This window comes from Dromaius novaehollandiae, chromosome 3, assembly GCF_036370855.1.
Source record: "Dromaius novaehollandiae isolate bDroNov1 chromosome 3, bDroNov1.hap1, whole genome shotgun sequence".
Taxonomy (NCBI): Eukaryota; Metazoa; Chordata; class Aves; order Casuariiformes; family Dromaiidae; genus Dromaius; species Dromaius novaehollandiae.
This window is the reverse complement of record NC_088100.1, coordinates 75088163-75106878: the sequence shown is the minus strand read 5'-3', so window position 1 is coordinate 75106878 and position 18716 is coordinate 75088163. Positions and strand designations below refer to the sequence as shown.

The following is an 18716-nucleotide window of genomic DNA, read 5'->3' as shown; positions in this document are numbered from 1 at the left end:
ATTGCAGGTCAGTTAGTCTTTCTCATGTAGTCCCCAGAGTCTGGATGTCCATGTCCAGATATCACATTGGCAAAGGTCCCATACCTCTGGCGACTGCATGCTGCATGCATTCAACAGCACCCAGGTTTGACAAGCTTCAGGGCTCAGTGCATTTACCCACCTTGCTTTCGATGGATTTGTCAGCCTCAGAGCTAGGCTCGGGTTTCGTGATATCAAGGCAGAGCACAGGGATTTTGCTGTTGAGGCTTTAAATGCAAAATTTACAAAGACTTACATAAGCAGGACTTGTATTCTGCTGTTTTACCACTGATTAGTTGCAATGCTAAAGGTGTCTGGTGAGGTAGCAAAGGTTATGACACTACATGGTTGAATTACATCAACTCAATCTCATAAAGAAAATCACCAAGAGATTAAGAACAGGGAATCATGCCATCATTTGCTTACGCTCACTATTCTGACTAAATCACATTTTAGTGTAATACAGCACTACCTCCCTTTTCATAAATATACAAAAGAAAACATTAATTCATTCTAAAAGCTGAAGTTGTGTAATCGAGAGGAGCAGAGATTCCTTACCACCACCCACTCTCTTCATGTCAGATAATTAGTCTCTATGTAGACAGAGTACTGGAAGAAGAAGAAGGAGAATCAGGATTTGGAGGAGGATGATACCATTGTAGTAATAAATGAGACATTCCTCCCTTGGCAGGCTGATAAAAAAAAGAGAAAAATGACTAAATGAAAGAATCTCGGAATAAGTAGACTAACGTAATGATCTTCTGGAAATATTCTGAAGGCAAAGTTGTTATTTTAGACACATGATGGGAGTTTGGATTAGGCCTGTAGGAATAATTTATTTTTCAGTTTCTCTGTCAAAATGAAAAATTGGAATTTGTCCAGATCAGCTACAGAGACACGCTTTTTTGATCTTCTACTCTGAAACAAAATGTCCCTAGATTGTTTTTGATTCAAATGAGATATTCCATTTGGTCCTGAGATGTGTTGGGAAAAGCGAGGAGAGCAACAGGTTAGACCCACAAACAGTCGGAGGCCGTGGCTTCATTGCTGGATAGCTCTGTGCCTGTACCACTCCTTGGGGAGGTGGCAGGCCTGCATGCAGTTCCTTCGTGAGCACACAGCTATACAGTACAAATCCACGTCTCCCAGGGCATCCTGACCATAAAACTGTAGGCTGAATGGAGCCATGGTGCCCTCCAACTCTGCTCGAGCTGTTCTGCTCTGCGTGGCAAACTCAGTGTTCACCAAAACGCTCCTAGCTGAGTGGCCTAACCAGCTGCCTCAAGTGCCATTTTCACAGGGTTTGCTTTCTGGTCCAAAGTGTGCTTGCATGACATGTGCTGGCAGCACGGTGGCTGCTAGCGAGAGAAGGTGGCTGCTCAGGTTGTGGCATTTGGTGCCATGCGGCTGGAAGCCAAAGTGCCTTGACGTGGCTTCATGGGAGCAAGGAGCTGCTAAAGAGGAACACATCAGAAGTAGTGCTGGGCGTATTGCCCCTAAAAGTCAAAGCATCGGCTTTTCTGTTCAGAGTATGACGCTGAAAAGATATGCTTTCAGACACGAATGATTCGAAAAGCAAGAAACGCAGATCTACAGCTGCCTAAACAACCTGAGTTACTCTTTCTTTGCAGGCACTTTGATGCATTCTTTAAAGACATAATCACCTCTTCTTTCATTTTTGTTTAAATGAGTCTACCAGATGGGCACACAAGAATTCAGATTGCATTGACATTCATCTGGTAATTTCTAATGTAGAAAGACTGAACTTTTCAATTTCTTCTGACAGTATTTTTTAGCCTGTACCTAGAAGCAGAATTGGGTAAATATCTCAAATAACATCATGAATATGGGCCTAAATCATTTCATTATTAAAACAATAGAAGTCTTTCTTTTGGTTTCAGTGGGAAGGTTAGCAAAGCATATAAATAGAAGTAATTAACAAATACATTTCAGAAACAGTTTGCAGACAAATGGCCACCAGAAGAGGCAATATTCAGCAAACAAACTATTAACTATTAGTGATTTGCCACAAGTATATGTTCTATATTATCTTCTTTTTCATTGCTGTTGTAATTAGAAATGAGCACTTCTTTGGCATGAGGCAGCTGTCTGTACTTCTGCCACCTGTGCACATGCTCACGCTGAAAGACAACAACCTTCAAGGAAGAAGGGTGGTTACCAAGTGCTCATAGGAGTTTTACGTGACTGGAAGGCATTACCTGGCTCTCTTTCAGCCTCTTTTTCTCTGTGCTGGCCTCCAACACAGTTGTATGCTTCAACTCAAAAGCATCACATCATTAACATGCCTAAAATGTTTCTCTTCGTCTTGGAAGTAAAATAGGCTTATGCATATAAATAATCCTTGGCAATTCTTACAGGTTTAACGTTAAACGGGTACAAAATGTTTACAGGACAAGGGTTTCAATATCATTCAAACAAAGTTGTGATGACAATGATCACCATTAAAATAAGTGTTCAGAAACTCCTTTAGCAGTATTCAATGCAGCATTCCTACTTTCTTGTGCATAAATAAAGCAAATGTCACTGTAGTTGTGAAAGTGATAGCCTGCTTAGGTCCATGTCTTCACGAGAATCCAAAGCTGTGATTGCACCTTGTGTGGAAAAGTAGCTCTCTCAGACACTCTTTGCAATTCAGCTACAGCAGATACGGCCTTAGCTGCTGCGTGCTGATCCAGGCCTGTGCTGCAGCTCACGCTGCCCTATTCAGAGGTGTGCCAATGCTGGTGCTGAAGCCAAGTTGGGTACGTCCATGTGAGCTGCAGCCTTGACTCTGGATTGCAGAGGAGACAAATGCTCTGTTCAGAGCCATTGTGGTTGCCTCTAAATATCTGGACAATTTGGCTTACTAAACTTTCTTTCACATGCTTCTGTCTGTCTGTCCCTTCTGTTTATAAACCTGCCTCTACAAACTGGTGGGATTACCATTTATACCCCAGAGGCTGCTGCTATCTTTCCTTGGCATTAATGACAAACATTCTGGAAGTCAAGAGTGAAGAAGCTGGTTTGCCAAACCCAGAAAGCCATTTCATTACCTCGTGTAATTAGCAGAGCTCTAAAGAGCATGAAAGGAGAAGAAACCAGAAGTTGTGCCAGATTATGCCAGCTACAGATCTGTCGTAAGGAGTTGTTAGAAATTAAAAATGTAACCTTACAGTGAACTGTATTTTCTCTGATCTGAGGTTGCGTAGTGATTTTTTTGTCTGGCCTCATGTGGCTTGAAAGAGAATCATTTGTGTAAACAAGAGAGAAAGTATTAGGAATCCCAAGTGTTGCTTGTCTCAGTTTGGGCTACAACTTAATCCTATATGTTACACTAATGTCAGTTGTGCTACTGGATAATTACAGAAAATGTCTTTAGTGCTCTAATTTTTCTTCCCACTGGCAAGAGCAAGGCAGAAAAGAAAAACAAATTCCACATTACCATAGGAACAAGTCCATACTCATTGAAACATGGCATCTCGGTTGATTCATGAGTTATTCACATGTGCAATGGAATTCCATATGTCTTTTAAATAAAAAACCTCCAAGACTGCAGAGTGTGCACAGCTGAGGAGGGTGGGTAGTTTCATCTAGATAGATGGCTGCACTCATACATACTTCAATTCTCTGTCTCTACTGGGTGCACTTGTACTGGGTGAGCAGTGAAGAAATAATTGAGGGGGAAATAAACCCTTTCAGTTTTGTGAACTCTGCAAGTTCACAAAACTGAACTTTCCAAAATATCTAAATACCATTTTCCATCCAGCTAGAAATTGCAGTGCTTTGCCCTTTTCAGAGCTAGTATTTTAAAAGCAGCAAGTGGGCTTGAGCCTGCTGAGTAATTTCAGCTCCCATCCCCTGTATTTGCTGCCGGTGGGAAGCTGGACTGCTCAAGTCCTGGCCAGGCCCTGCCCCTGTGTCGGCCAGGCCCTCCTCCATGCCTGCAAGCGATGTATCGGGAAGCACGATGTGGTGGGTCCGCTGTGCTGCCTGTGAGGACCCACAGCGGTCAGGGTGAGTGTGGGGGGTTTTCAGGTGCTGGAGGCTCCGCACCTCCAGCCCGGCCATGTACCGAGCAAATCCCGTGGTTCTTCAGGGCAAGCTCAAGTGTCCCTTTCAGAGTGTATGGCACAGCCATCCTGTCCAGTACCTACACCCACTGCAACTCCCAAACGTCCACCTTGTCCAAAAGCACCTTCCTCACACAGAAAGGCACGTGCTACAGATGCTAGGCAGGATTTGGATTTCTGGCACACTGAGATCCCAGACTCTAATTTATCTTTATCCAGATATATTTGTGGAAGCTTTGGATCCAACTATTCAGTTGGTTTGGTCTGTTTTTTTTCTAGTTTTCACATTTTGCCAGTGGAGTGACCTTCCCTCAGGAGTAGGTAGTGAATCAATGAAGTTTGGAAAAGCAATTTCTTCATGGCACCACTGCTTTTTGATTACAGTCTTGGGCCCCATAAGAGACTTTCATGCATAGTCAGCTAACCAGTGTTCAAGTGAGTCCTTGATTTATAATCCAGAAAAGGCCTTTAAACTTTATGCTTAGGGTGCAAGGAGCATTTAATGTACAAGGTTAGCTAAGCCTAAGTACCCCTTGTGTAAATGCTACTATTGCACTGTGGACCCCATCCTGAAGGAGGCCTCTCACGAATGTCATGTGAAAACTAAGAGAACCCAGGGGATAACAAAGCACTAATTCACAAGCAATAGGGGCAGAATTCAGAATAATGAGGTGAAGAAATAGAAGTGAGATGAGGAAAAAATTACTAATGCTGCTCAGTCCAATGCTGAGTGCCAGCAGGCTGCAAGAGGCAGCAATGGCTGAAATGCTTACTACATGTATTTCAGATGTACCTTACCTCAAACTGTCTGAAACGCTGTTATCTAGAGACTCCTTCCCCTTGGTATGCTGCCTTGTTTTTAAAAGCCTCTCCCATGCTGTAGCAGTTGGGTGGTGGGAGGAAGTATTCCTGGAGTGGTGAAAGACCAGTCTTCCAGGGATCCCCACAGCTAGGGTTTGGGATTGGCTTCCTTTGCTTCTCAGTACTGGTGTACCTATGCTGTTGCACAATTTGGTTTCCCCAGGTCACTTTTGAGCTACAGTGCCCAGCTTGAGCATGCTGCATGAATCTCAGCCCGCTCTCAAGCTCCTTTTCTGGTGAAGTGACTTTGCTCTGAAACAAAACCCATGGTCTGCTTTGCAGGCAACCCCCCACCCCCCAATCCCAGCATGGATAAGAGGGCACCAGGCTTGGCTACCTCTGCCCCACAGAGCCCTCCAGCAGCTCATGGGTCCTCAGAGGTTGCCAGATGCTAACATGCCATCGCCATGTTATGTATTGCGCAGCATTTTGTTATAAAAACACTGCACGGCTAGCCCGTGACCCAGCCTTTACCTCATTTCAGGCCGTGAACTGAAAACACAAACATACGACACCTGTGGCTCAAAGGAGGAGACCTAGCACCCAGCATCAGGCCGCAGAGATGCAGCCCATGTGCTTCTGTGGGCAGGGGAGCCTCTGAGCCGCGCGCGGCCTTGCCACGCGGTCAGGAGGGCAGGAGCAGTGAGCAGGGCTGGCGGCCCTGGAGCGGGCACCTTCAGTAGCAGGGAGGTAGCCTGAGGCTTCAGAGCTTTGCTTCTGCGGCCGGGTCTGTCCCGGTCACCCCAGGCACCAGCACGCAGGGACAGGTGTCTGCGCAGAAGCAGATGCAGAGTTGGCATTACTGGGCAAAGACTATCCATTTTATGTACTTTGCTTTGGACTGTGATTTTGCTTGTTTGGTCTGCTTGGTTTTTTTTCCAGAAAATTGGTGTTTATTTTTCGCAGTGTCAGCAGCAACTGTTGTATCTTGCCTCTTCCTCCATAGCAGGTAAGAGCTGTAATGACCATTTTTAGTGTTTTGGCTTAATTTCCACAGCAGAAGACCTATTATCAATTGTTATGAAAATACAGGTCTCCAGTGATGTAGTGAAAGGCGGTGGTGGGGATCAGACGATCTCTCTGACTGAGAAGTGGCTTATGGATCTAAAAGTGCATCCCTCCGGCGTAAGAAACCAAAAAAACCCAGATGCAAGGCGTAAGTTTGGAAGAAAAAAAAGAAGATATGAAGAAAGACAAATCTGTGTAGAAATTTCTGTAGTTATTTAAATTGTGGTTGTGAGGTGATGCAGAGGGTAACCTGAGGCCCCTCTCCCACAGTGGGAGAAGCAATAGCTACAGCTCTGTAATTGTGGCGCTGCTGCGAGGCAGCTGCTGTGGGCCCAGTCCTCAAGGGCCAGGGGAAGAGTGGCCAACACGGCACTGCTGGGGAAGGCTGGGCTCTGGGGCACAAATGCCGGGCAGTCATGCGGTGGCCCAGACGTTACGTCTGCACCCTGGCTGGAGCTCAGCCCCACGCGCAGCCTTGCGTCACCTTGGGATGATGCTTGGGCACGAGCATGGGTGCAAGTGGGGGGGATGGACACCCAACCCAGCCGTTCATGAATGGGAGAAAGAGGTAGTGGGTAGCCGGGCCTGCCTGTGCCCTCGCTGGACTGACTGTGCTACGAGCCGCGTTGCGTTGCAGGGGATGAGAGGCAAAGCAGCGTGGTGCATCTGTAACGTGTGCTGCAAGAGCCAAAACTCCTCCTGCATGCAGAGGGACCGGCTCTGAGTTCGTGGTCTCCCAAGGCAAAATTTTCCGAGGAAGGCTGGTGAGTGTGCAACGGCAGTGAAAACTGCTAGGAGCTGGAGCTGTACGTATGTTCGAAGGCAGAAAATAAACCACAGCCTGATCCCGCTGGGACTGAAACACCCGCTAAGGATGTATGCCATGAGTAACACCGCCAGGACTGCGTGCGGGCTGCATTTGTGCAGCCAACGAGGGGCTAGCACAAGCTGCTATACCCGTGCCAGCTAAAGCCCCGTTCCTCCCAAAGATGCTCCCGAAGGGGCCAGCTGTTCCTCCCAAAGATGCTCCCGAAGGGGCCACGCGTCCGCGAGCGCTTCCCCCCTCCGCGCCCCTGCGCGGGCCACGGCGAAGCCCCTGCCCGCCGCGGGTGAGGGGGCCGCCGCAGCCCGGCGGGGCCCTTCCCCCCAAGCCTCCCCCACGGTTTCGGCGGGCGCGGCAGCGGGGGGCGGCCCCGAGGCGGCGGGGCGCCGCGGGGGGCGGAGGGCCGGCCCCCGCCTCCGCGGGGCCGCGGGGCCGCCCCGCCGCAGTCGGCCGGCAGCCGGGAGGAGGAGACGGCGGGGCCCGCAGGAAGCAGCGGGGCAGCCCCGCCGAGACGGACGCAGCTCCGCGCCCCGCCGCTCCCGCCGCCGCGGCCCCATGGCGGCGCCCGCCGCCCCCCGCGCCCCGCCGCGGCCCCGCGCCGCGCTGCTGCGGCTGCGGCTGCTGCTGCTGCTGCTGCTGCTGGCGGCCGCGCTGCTGCCCGCCGCCGCCGCCCCAGGTAGGCAGCGCCGGTGCCCGCCCGCGGAGCGGGGCGGGGCGGCCTCGGGGCGCCGAGGTGCCCTGTGGGGAGGCAGTGGGAGTGAGCGTGCGTGCGTGAATGTGTGTGTGCGCGAGAGTGTGAATGCGAGTGTGAGTGTGTGTGCGTGTTTGAGAGTGTGTGTGCGTGCGGGTGTGCATGTGTGTGTGTGCATGTGAGTGTACATGTGAGTGAGAGTGTGTAAGTTTGAGTATGGGTGTGTGAATGTGTGAGAGTGAGTGTGAGTGTGTGTGAGCGTGTGTGTGTGCATGTGAGTGTGTGAGTGTGAGAGTGTGTGTGAGTGTGAGTGTGAAAGTTTGAGTATGAGTGTGTGAATGAGAGCGAGTGTGTGCATGTGAGTGTGTGTGCATGTGTGTGTGAATGTGAGTGTATATGTGTGAGTGTAAGTGTGCATGTGAGTGTGTGTGTGAGTTTACATGTGTGCCTGTGAGTGTGCATGAGTGCGTGTGAGCATGTGAGTGTGAGTGCGAGTGTATGTGTATGAGTGCAAGCGTGCATGTGAGTGTGCGTGTGAGTGTGGGAGTGCGTGTGTGTGTGTGAGTGTTTGTGTGTGAGTGTGAATGTGCACTGGCACACGCATGTCGCTGCCAAGCCTGTGCCCCTGTGCGAGGCTGGGGCGTGTGGTGTGCGTGGTGCGGGAGGCTGGGGTGTGCAGGGTGCGTTACAGGGACGCTAGGGGCTGCACGTTGTGCACGCTGTCGGGGACAGTGTGCTAGCAAGGGGCGCTGGGGGCATTGCGGGGAGCGTGTCTCGGGGGAGGGCCTGGTGGGGTGCTGCGATGACGGGTGCCGGGTATGCGGTGCTGGGGGTTGGGGGCCACGGGGTGCTGCTGCGGCACCATTGGGGGACACCCGCCCGGGCCGGACCGCGCCGTCTGGGATTGTGCCGCGCCAGACCGGGCCAAGCGGAGCAGAGCCCAGCGGCGCGGCGGGTGCTGCGGCAGAGGCACCTGCCGCTCCCTGTGCTTGCAGTGGCCCCTCAGACTGGACCCGGAGGTGTCCTGGGGGCCGGGGCCGGCGGCCCAGCCCCTGCAGCCCTGCTGCTCCAGTGCCTCGCTGCTGGCCCTGCTGGCCAGGCAGCGGGGGCCGAGAGCAGCAGGCAGCGGTGGGAGACCCACATTAGTTTTGTCTCCGAAGCTGGGGGGACGGGGCCTGGCACGGAGGGTCTCCAGGGATCCCTGCAGGTTTCTCGTGCTGGATGTGCCGGCAGCCTGCCAGCAGCTCCCCAGCTCTGCTGGCTGTAGGACAGCCCGGGGATGGGGGGTTCTGGCCTGCAAGGACACTTCTGAACAAATACAAGCTAAAGGCTTTCTTTCCTCTTGCACTTAGCTCTCATATGCCTCATTCCCGCAATCACTGGGTGCCTGCAACATTTGGGGCCAGCTGGAAAGCCCTGCTAACTAGTTTAAGGGGTTTGACATTGGGCAGCTCCTGTGCCTAACATCCCTTTTGAAACCAAGGCAAGATTCTTCTTTTGTTTATTCCCGCACAAAGAAGGGAAACGTGTCTGAGCCCTGTGAATCCGATCCTGGCCAGCTGGAGGACGGCTGGAACTGCTCTCAGGGTTTCCCAGACTCTTAGTGTCTCCCTGATTAAAGCTGCTCTTGAGGTCAGGTCTTGGTGTGTGGTGGCAGATCTTCTCTGACCTTTCCAGCCTCCCATGTGGAATTGGCATACATTTAATCGAAGCCCTTCTGGCATTGTTTGCACCCACAGGCAGTGCTGAACCCCATAGCTGTCTCGGCTTGTGTCCACCAGGTCTTTGTATCAGAACACAGCTAGGAGAAGAGTAGAGAGGGACGTAACGGAGGCGTTTCAGCACCAGATTTTAACCGCTGGGGACGTACCTGCCGGGGCAGTATGGGGACACCTGCTCCCTGACTCTGGACGTGGCGGCTGCTGACCTCCAGCCTAGTGCAGCAGCTACAGAGGAGCTGGCAAAGGATGGCAATGTCTCGCTCCCAGGTAGCCCTAAGCTGGGTGTCAGAGCCGAGGACCTAATGTCACCCACGGCCCCTAGTGCATTTTAGTGTGCAGCTAAACAAATGGGAAAGATCTGTCTGATGCGAGGCAAGGAAAAGATCTCTGAGCCCAGTACCAGTATGCCCAGTGCTGTCTCTCTGTGACGTGCTGTACCTGTCCAGGTTAAGCCTGGGATTTTTTCCCTGGAAGTGAGTTTGTAGTGGCATTGCTTTGCGGTAGTGGGAAGTGGACTGGGAAGTGGACCTGCTGTCCCTAGGGCTGCGTTCTGGCAAACTGGAGGAAAAGGAGGGAAGGGAGGGGGGAGCTTGTGTGCTGATAGCATGGGCAACATCCCTGAAAAACATCGTGGCCTCTGAGGAAAAGCATTGAACTTTTGTCGAATACAGGCAGGCTTTTGCTTATCTGGCTGTGTAATCTCTAGAGAGATTCTAGGGGAGTTTGAAGCTTCAATGAAAATGTTGGATGTAACATCCATACAGTCTTTCTTCCTTTGCAGTCACACACCAATGTGCTGTAAAAGCAAGCCAATTTCTGAACAAACATAAATGCGTTGGCGTAGGGCTGTGTAAAGCACTGCAGGCTACAAACTGCAGAAGTGCACTGAAACCTGCCCAAGTGGGACCACTGGGCTGTTAACCCCCAGCACAGCTGTACAGGACTCCCGTGTGAGCTGTACATGTGCTCCTTGGCGCTGGCAGTGTGCAGGCTGCACTGAATGGGGAACACTTTCCTTCTCCATTTAGAGAGTGGTTTGTAGGCCACTAAACCCCAAGCTGTGCCCTGAACAAGTGCAGCCTAGACAGGAGGGGTGGTGGCATTGGAGTCCTCCTCAGAGGGAGAAACCTATCACTGAGCTCCTCTGCTGCCCTTGGCTCTGCGTTCTCATCTTCCAGCTGTGTTTGAAATGATCTCTTCCTGTTAACCTTTCTAGCAGTTGCTATCTAGGTGAGCTGCCCCAAATTCAGGGTGCATTTCCTGCAGCTGGGCACCTCTGAGCCTTTGGCTGTTGCTCTGCTGAGGCTGGGCTCTGTGGCTGGGAGACGGGGAGGTGCCTTGGCTCTGCAGAGGGGAGCCTGAGCAAGGCAGCGGAAGAGCCCTTGTGGAAAGACAGAGAAGATTTCCCCTGTGAGATCTGGTGTTGGACTTTGACATTGACTTTGCTTCTGTTTATCAAAATGGAAAGTCTGTATGGGGCTTGTGGCTGGGATTGCTGGCAGCCTCTCAGGCCATGGAAGTATTAGAGACGGGTGCTGTGCTGGAGCCAGTTTAGGGGGGAGAGCCCATCTGTGTATTGCCAAGAGAGATTTTTGTTGTTTGCTGCCAGATCCTGCACGTGGAAGCATGTACAGTGCATACTGATGGGTGAATGGCAGAAAGCTGTCCTCCTGTAGAAACCCTCATGGGCTGCTTTTATACAAAGTGTACTCAAGTACCATCTGTGGCAAGTGGGAGAAATTTGGGAGGAATGTTGAAAAGAGGCTGAACTCAGACTGAGCGCCTTACTGACAGCAGAACTGACTCTCATTTTTCCTCCTTCTTGTCTAGACTGTGTGACATAAACAGAGAAAGCAGTAGGGTCTCCAGGGGAATTTTTCGCTTCATTTAGCTCTAAGGAATGTATCTTCTTGGTTATTTAGGATGATGCTGTAAGGGTCTTAACTGTGTAACTCTGTGCCAGTCTCTGGGTGTGTCAGAGGTATAAAAGTCCCTGTGCTGGCCAAGTCTGTAATTCCAGCTTTTGAGTAGTAGAGACAACACATGGACTGAGGGTGGCTGGATGTGCAGTTAAGAAGATGCTTTCAGAAGCTGCACTCTATGGAAAACAAGGGGGACTGAGTAGAGCATGGAGCAAAGCAGTCTTAGGGTGGATAGGAGGCAAGTGGAGACTCAGTAGGAAGAAGGGACAAAATATGAAGGCTCAGGGAACAGTTGGCTTCTGCTGCAGGAGGAGAGAGGGGGAAACAGGACATGGCATGTTTTCTCTCTCCCTGCACAGGGACTAGTATCTTGTCTATGTGAACCAGTGCATTGAGTGAGCATTCATACGCCAAAAAAGTACAGCTCCCCTCTTGGACATGCGCAGTACTTGAGTGACATTGACATTTCTCACACAGGACACTGAAATGGTAAATGTGGCTTCTAAGTCTCAGGATAACTGGAGTGGATGTCGTATCTGCTCTAAGCCGTGTATCTGTAATCTGTGGGTGGTCTGTTGTCTTGAGATCAATGAAGCGAAGCAATGTTTGCACCAGGTTCAGTCTTTTGGTGGTCTTTTAGGACCAGCTGTTTCTCCAACTGGCAGTTGGGGCTTCATGTCACCCATCTCTCTCCTTCACTGGGAGAGTCCTCTGCTGTGTGGCTATGGTGGTGTCAGGCTGTGCTGGCACCAGGCATTGGGTCTCTTACAATTACACTGGTGCAGTTCAGTTATAACTGGGAGTCTCACGGCCCTCCCTGACCAAAGATTTCTAGACTGAGCCTGTGTTTGGTACTCTCAGTGTGATGCCAAATATTCAAAAGGCTGCCGTCAAACTAGCACCTTTTTCTTTTTCTGCTTTTGGAATCTTGGGATCCACTTACCTTGTAACTTGAGTAATCTGTTTTCATTAATCAGTATTACTTAATTCTCTTCTAGCCTGCACAAGTGAACCATTCGTAGCAAGGTGTATCCATGTATCATGGTAACAGGTACCACTTGTTTTGTGTGTGATTTCTCTTACGGGGTGGAGAGGGTGAGTTGATGTTTAACTATGCTTCCCGTAGACCATGAACACATTAGTGGTTTAGATGGCTGATTCATCTTCCACTCAGAAAACTCAGTGCTGCAATTTTCTCCCTAAAGCTGCATGCATTCTTCACTCTTTCTTCTGTGCAGCCTTGAGAGGGCACTCACAGCACTACAGACTGCACAGATCTCAGTTAGGCAGGTACCAGCACTTGCTGTTGTGCTTTTGTCTCGCACAAAACACTCCTCGTCTGTTCTTTCTCACAGCAACAGTAAAGCAGCAACAGTTAGGCTATGAAAGTGTTTTTATTCTTTCCAGTGCAGTTGGAGTTTTATTTACTTGGAACTATGAATGTTTTCTTTATTCCCCAAGAGCATAGATCACTTAACCTCTGCAGCCTGTGCTGCCTGTTCGCCCCGCTCAGCTAAGGAGGGCGAGATTAACCTTGCAGGTGTGAGACATTGAAATCCTGAGTAAAGAAACAGTTTTTGAAGCTGGGGAGTTCCTTTTTCCCTGCCTTATTAGGAGCCCAAGTGTTTTGCGTTCATGTGGGCTCAAAATCTGTGTTTTGGCTGTATGTTTGAGCTGATGTTGTAGGTTCTGAGGAGGGGTTTGTCTTAAGTCTTCAGGGTAATGGAGGAGTGATGGGTCCCATGAAGAAATGGAAAGTAGCCCAGAAAGTCCTTCTCTATACATGACCCAGTATAAAGCCTCTGAGTCCGGTTTGCATTTATTTATATATATTTGCTATACCGTTGCTTACTCTGCTGTGCTGTTGGCTCCAAAAGCCTACAGCCTGTGTTGAATGTTCACAAACAGCAGTGCCAAAATGAGCATTGCCACAATCAAGCCAGTGGCTTAAAAAGCACAAGATTTAAAAAATAAGAACTGCTGAGATCTTTTGCTTTGCTGTCTGTTTTCTGAGCCTTTGGGACACACACTTCTAAGCTTTTCTTCACACCCTGGATATCTAGGGACTTAGAGGAAAAACATAGGTTCGTCTGCATCTCCACTGCCTGCCTCTTTCCAAAGGGGCATTTAAATCAGCAAGGGTTTTTCTGTGCTGCCTCTGTATCTGGCTAGATTGACTCCTGAAGCTCTGATCCTAGCTCTCGGACTCGTTCTTAGCTACAGGCACCTGCAGAACTTGTCTGTGGCACCTCCTTCATTGGATTCATTTCCTTTGGGGACATACAAGCACCTGGAAAGTGTCAGATTTACCTGGTTCCTTTTAAACTTTAGACAAGGTTATAATGAAAAGGAACTTTTTTGATTGTGGACCACACAGTTGAGCACTTAACTACAATACTAGAAAACAGTGTTACAAGCAGCCACCTCAAACAATGTTTGCCTGGTGGATTCTTCGTTGCCTGCTGTCAGCTTATCTAGGGAAAGGGGAGGTTGTGCCGACAACTAACGTGTCTCCCACCCCCACCAAGACCTCTGTGGGGTGGCTGGGTACCCTCCACTTCTTTTCTCTCCGATATCTGCCTCTCTTCAGACCTCTCTTCCTACATCCTACTCTTAAAAGGCATGCAGCTTTCGGGTTTCTGACAGGTATAACTCTGCGGACTCCAGTTCCTCCTCCCCAGTTTCCTGGGATTGCTCTGTGAGATTTGAAATGAGGCTTTCTATCTTCCTCTGCCCCTGAGGCTTTCTGCAGTGTATATTCCTGTCACATTCCTTACATAGTCCGTTTCTTTAACCTTGAGTATGTTTCATACGGTTTGCAACATTTTCACCATGATTAAAATCTTTATAGGTTATATCATACATTTTATGAACAGCATTCACCATACATCCCTCTCATTGAACTCATAACCTCTGGTCCACTATTAGCTCTTCATAAATTATTTTTGTGCTGTGGGACATGGGAGCTCTTCCCTCATGCCAAGTCTGGGTGTGTATCCTGGCTGTGTTACAATTCTGTGTTGGGGTTAGACCTGAAAATACGCTGCCTTTGCCCTCTCTCCCCTGCACACTGGATAGTATGGGAAGGAAACCCAGGCTAAAGGGGAGCTGGAATGTGCTGCCTCCAGGCCCCCATTTGGGGAAAAGTGATGGCAGCGTGTGCCAACACAGCCGCAGAGACCTCGTGGGCTATACTAATGACACAGATGTCATCTCTCGCGTTGGTGCTCCCCGTCCATTCCCCTCCCCATCTTCCCAGCTACCCCCTCCCCATGTTTTTAGTTTTTGGCACTCCACCTTTCACGCTCACTTTTAAAAAAAGGTTGAAATAGAGATGGCCCTGTAATCCTCAGGCTCTGAGGGTGAGGAAACTTTAGCCTTTGCGGGGCTCACAGTAAGATCATCAGTGTTGGCAGCACAGTGTCTCAGCCTAATTCCATTCACAGTGTGCTGCATTTTGAATTTTCCTTCCCCTTTCTTTGGCCCTGATTCAGGGAGTTATTTAAGCATTCTAGTAGTCCCATTGAAGTCAGGGAGGCTTCTCAGCTGCCTAAAGGTATCCATATGTTGAGACGCTTTGCTGGACTTGGTGCCTCTGTTCATAGGAAGATTGTATAGGGTGCTCGGCGCTGCACAAGCCCTTGCTCCTGCACCTCGTTCTGCGGCATGAAACGTTGTCTGGGACAGCACAGTGGATTGCTCTGGGAATAAAAGCAATGTCGGTGGCAAGAGATCTCCAGTGTGTGTTTAGCAACAGCAGAAGACAAACAGCCACAGCTGTTCCCAACGAATGGAAATGGTCTTTAAAATCCAGCGCCTGTGGGAGGCTTGTGGGGCTTGGTTTTCCAGAATGGTGAGTGGTCTTTGTGCCAAAGGAACCTGAATAAACTTCAGTGCCTCTGAAAATTGGTCTGTGTACGTGGCTCCATTTCAGTGTAGGTTCTTACATTTCACATAGCTGGTCTATAAGGCAAATAGCCCTAAGTATTGGTGGATTACTGAAAGGAAGAAAAGACCCTCATCATGTAGAAATTATATCTTATATAAAGAGAGCTTTTCCTAAGCAAAAAGAATGTTACTAGTTACATCAAATGAAGTACATAAATCATATTATAGGGAAGTCACGCCAACCATCCTTCTATTGGAAGAGAACCTAAACTGTATACCCAAATTTAGCTATGAACATATTAGAATGCGGTCTGGAGAAGTCTGCATTTTAAATAAGCCCTCTTCAACGAGTAACTTGATCCTCAAATCAGCTCTTCATTAAACAGAGCAAATTGCCCATTGAGAACTATGGTGTGTATTCATATTTCATTGTTCCAGCACAGCTATTTCAGTGTTACTCAGTCATTAAGTCGTTTTGGACATCTTACAGCAGTCCCTGTTCCAGCAAATCTGACTCTTGTGTTCTGGTGTTAAACTGATTGTTTTTCCACTGGAGAAGCTGGTCATTCTTCATGTATATGTCTGCTGTAAAATAAGAGGAAACTCTTCAAATGGTTATTTGTCATCATGTTTACTATATAGTTGGTTACAATTTTTTGTCTGAAACTCTTTTTAGGGAAAAGGGCAGGATTGCTGGAACCGGAACATTAGTTTTCCCAAGTCATGTCAAAAAAGAAGGCAAAAGTAAGAAGAAATGAGTAGTCAACATCATTTGTTTTGGTATTTTGTAATGAAGTGCTTTCTCCCTCAGCTCAGAGTGGCATCTTTGGAAGGATGCGGGCAGTGGAAAGGAATTTAGTTAGTAGCATGCAGCTGCTACTGGTTTACTTAAAACTCTGTCCACAGAAACAGCAGTTGTGACTGGGAAATGATGCCGCCATTGCTGGTGGTTCTCAGTGGCATCCAGCACCATCCCACAGTGTGGATGAAGCAGGCAGCCTCAGCAGTCAGAGGCCTTTCTGCCTGCTTTGCCAGAGCTCCCGGAGATCTGTGGGCTGTTCCTGCTGCCGAGGGGGGTGGTTGTAGTGCGTGGGGCAATGGGAGTATCCCCCCTTGCCCTGCCTGCCACCCCTCTGGCAGCAAGCCCAACTTCCCTGGGAATTGTCCCTGGTCTCTCTGCTGGCTGTACCCTTTCCCTCTGGTCCTTGCGTTGCTTCACCAGAAGTAGATGGGCCTTGGGAAGCCAGCATTTAATTTTTCCTATGCTGCTGAGAAGCCTTGAGTTGGCTTTGAGAGCATTACAGCATGCAGACTGTGGCCAGATAGATGGAGGGCTGGATTTAGATGCGGTTTTTCCTGCTGGATAGTGTCTTGCTTCACATGGCAGCCCTGCTGAAATATATAATGGCATCAGAATCAGGCCCTGTAGGAACAACTGAACTGCACTTCCACATAGTCTAAATGTCTTTGCCTTTCATCACCTTTTGAAGCCATGCCAAATTTGATGACATAACTGTATGTTTTTCATGTTGGATCCTTTGCAGGTGGCCCCTCGGCCCACATACTTAGAGGCTGTAGCCATTTGAGGCAGACAGAGGTCTCAGGACTTGGCAGGAGGCTTGCAGCACTTTGCAGGAGCAGGTCCTCTGGATCCTGTGTTGTCAGCATTAAGATCTATGTCAGCTAAGCTTTGTATCAACTTCTGTCATAAGCGGTTTCATCAGTTTGACGTTTCTGGTCTCCCAAAGTAAACGTATTACAAACAATTTAAGAGCGAATGGCAGTGATGGAAAGGCTCCATCTGGCTTGGCTGGACTGAGACTTTAACCTGTTTTCAAGTTGCATGTATTTTTAATCTACATATTTGATAAATATCTGAGGTCTTGGTACTGGGGAGGTAGACTGGAGATAAGACACAGTTTCCTTTCTAGGTCTGAGACAAACTTTCAGAGTGGCATCTTGCCTTTCCTGGGCTTCAGTTTCCCTGTCTTAAAAATGGAGTGGAAGCTTTTTTCCACACTGTGGTGGCTGAGTACTGTCCAACCTAAGCCACTGTTTTCTTCTGCTTGAAACTTTCCAAAACAAGAGGATGTGACCAAAATCTTTTGTGAGATGCTCAGTAGTATCTCAGCAGGCTTTTAGGAAACCTCAATAAAAGACTGCTGGTTTTATGCTGTTATCGCATCTATCATCTCTGCAACGCAATGAGCTCACTGTCACTTGAGGAGGAGAAAGTCATGGGAGCTCAGGGTCTCCTCTGTGACTTTGGAAACGAGTTCTGGTTTTGTCCCTTCTCTAGGCTGCCTGTGTATTGTGCTGTGATTTGCCAAACACTTACACACATGCTTATCTCCCACGTGCAGCCACTGAAATTGCTGAGCATAGTTGAAGGAAGCACGTGAATATTATTTTGCTGGATTGAGCCTGCAAACTCTCATGGCTTCGTTTCCTTCTCTAAAATCTGGGGATGTTAATTCAGCTGTTCCCCACAGCAGAATGCTTGGGGATAAATTCAGTTTAGTGATCAGGTCATGTTTCTTTGGTGAAAGAGACTAATAGCACAGATTTGGAGAGCATGGAAATATAACAGTAGCCCAGCCCTCACACTTTTCATTTATTACAGTCAGTAAATTTCAGAGTCTAATTGGGACTGTTTAAAAAGTTGTTTTTGGTTCCTGCTGTTTTTGCTTGACTTCTCTATTCCTTGTTTGTTTTATGAGTGAAATGATTTATTATCAAGCTATATACCCGTTACATCGTATGATCTTATAGCCACTTTGGTGATGCTGGAACCCTGTTTCTCAGGTCTCATGTCCAAAGGTGTATGTGCATAGAGATGGGAAAAGCTACAGTCCGTGTACATGGGTGGCTCAGCAGAGACCTGAGTATCTGTTCTCATCACAATGGCCCACCAAGAAGTTCCCAAATGGCATGCACCCCTTGAAGTGGCTGGCACTTACAGACGCAGAAGAAATTGCTCCCTCCCCCCCCCACGAACAACAGAAAACGAAATACAACAGAAAAATAAGTACTTGTGTGATTGCATAGCTATAGTACTGAAAAGCTAGAAAGTGAAAACCTTGAACAACAATATTAACAAGCCAAATTTTCGTGTTAGATGATCACTGTGTCCAGAATAGTGACTTCCTATTTTTATGTCTTTATGGCTACTGTAAGTCAGGTCAGTCCTCCAAGAACTTGACTGCATGCTTAAATTGGTGTTGGGGGACCACTCATCAGGCATGTTGTGAGTCTTTCTGAAAGTCTTCCCCGCTCAGAATCAGAGCTGCTGCGTTTTGGTTGCAGAGTACAAGGTAGTACCTGTTTATTGCCATAAGATGTCTCAGACCATATGTTCTCATACTGGTCTTGATCTGCAGTCTGATAGCTGCTCCTCAACACTTAAGACCTGTTGTGCCCTTAGAAGTGCTGACTGCTGAATGCCACATATGTCTGCAAACACGATAGCTTTCCACTGCAAAAAAAGCTGTTTAAATTATGCTGAGGGAGAGATGGTGAGCAGTATGAGACATTGCAGGATGCTGCTCTCATTTGGTGCCACACTCTGCAGGTCGGGCTGGAAACCTGCAGCCGATGATGTGATGTGGGAATGGGAATGACAGTGTGGAACCTTGGAGGGATGGAAATAAACTTCAGACCACCACTTGAGTAAAGTTAAAAGAGAAATGGCTTTGTATGTACTTAAATCATTCC

At 48.6% G+C, this 18716-nt stretch overlaps 1 protein-coding gene across 2 annotated transcripts in view; it reads left to right on the top strand.

The window, feature by feature from the left end:
* The first annotated feature begins 7207 nt into the window (after window positions 1-7207).
* Window positions 7208-18716, top strand: part of FNDC1 (fibronectin type III domain containing 1) — an 81624-nt gene continuing 70115 nt past the window's right edge. The window contains exon 1 of one of the 2 annotated variants that reach the window (XM_064509209.1): window positions 7208-7456. In XM_064509209.1, coding sequence (XP_064365279.1) covers window positions 7336-7456 — 121 coding nt within the window. In that variant the 5' untranslated portion in view covers window positions 7208-7335. The remainder of the gene's footprint in view (window positions 7457-18716) is intronic. The other variant, XM_064509207.1, reaches the window with a different exon arrangement.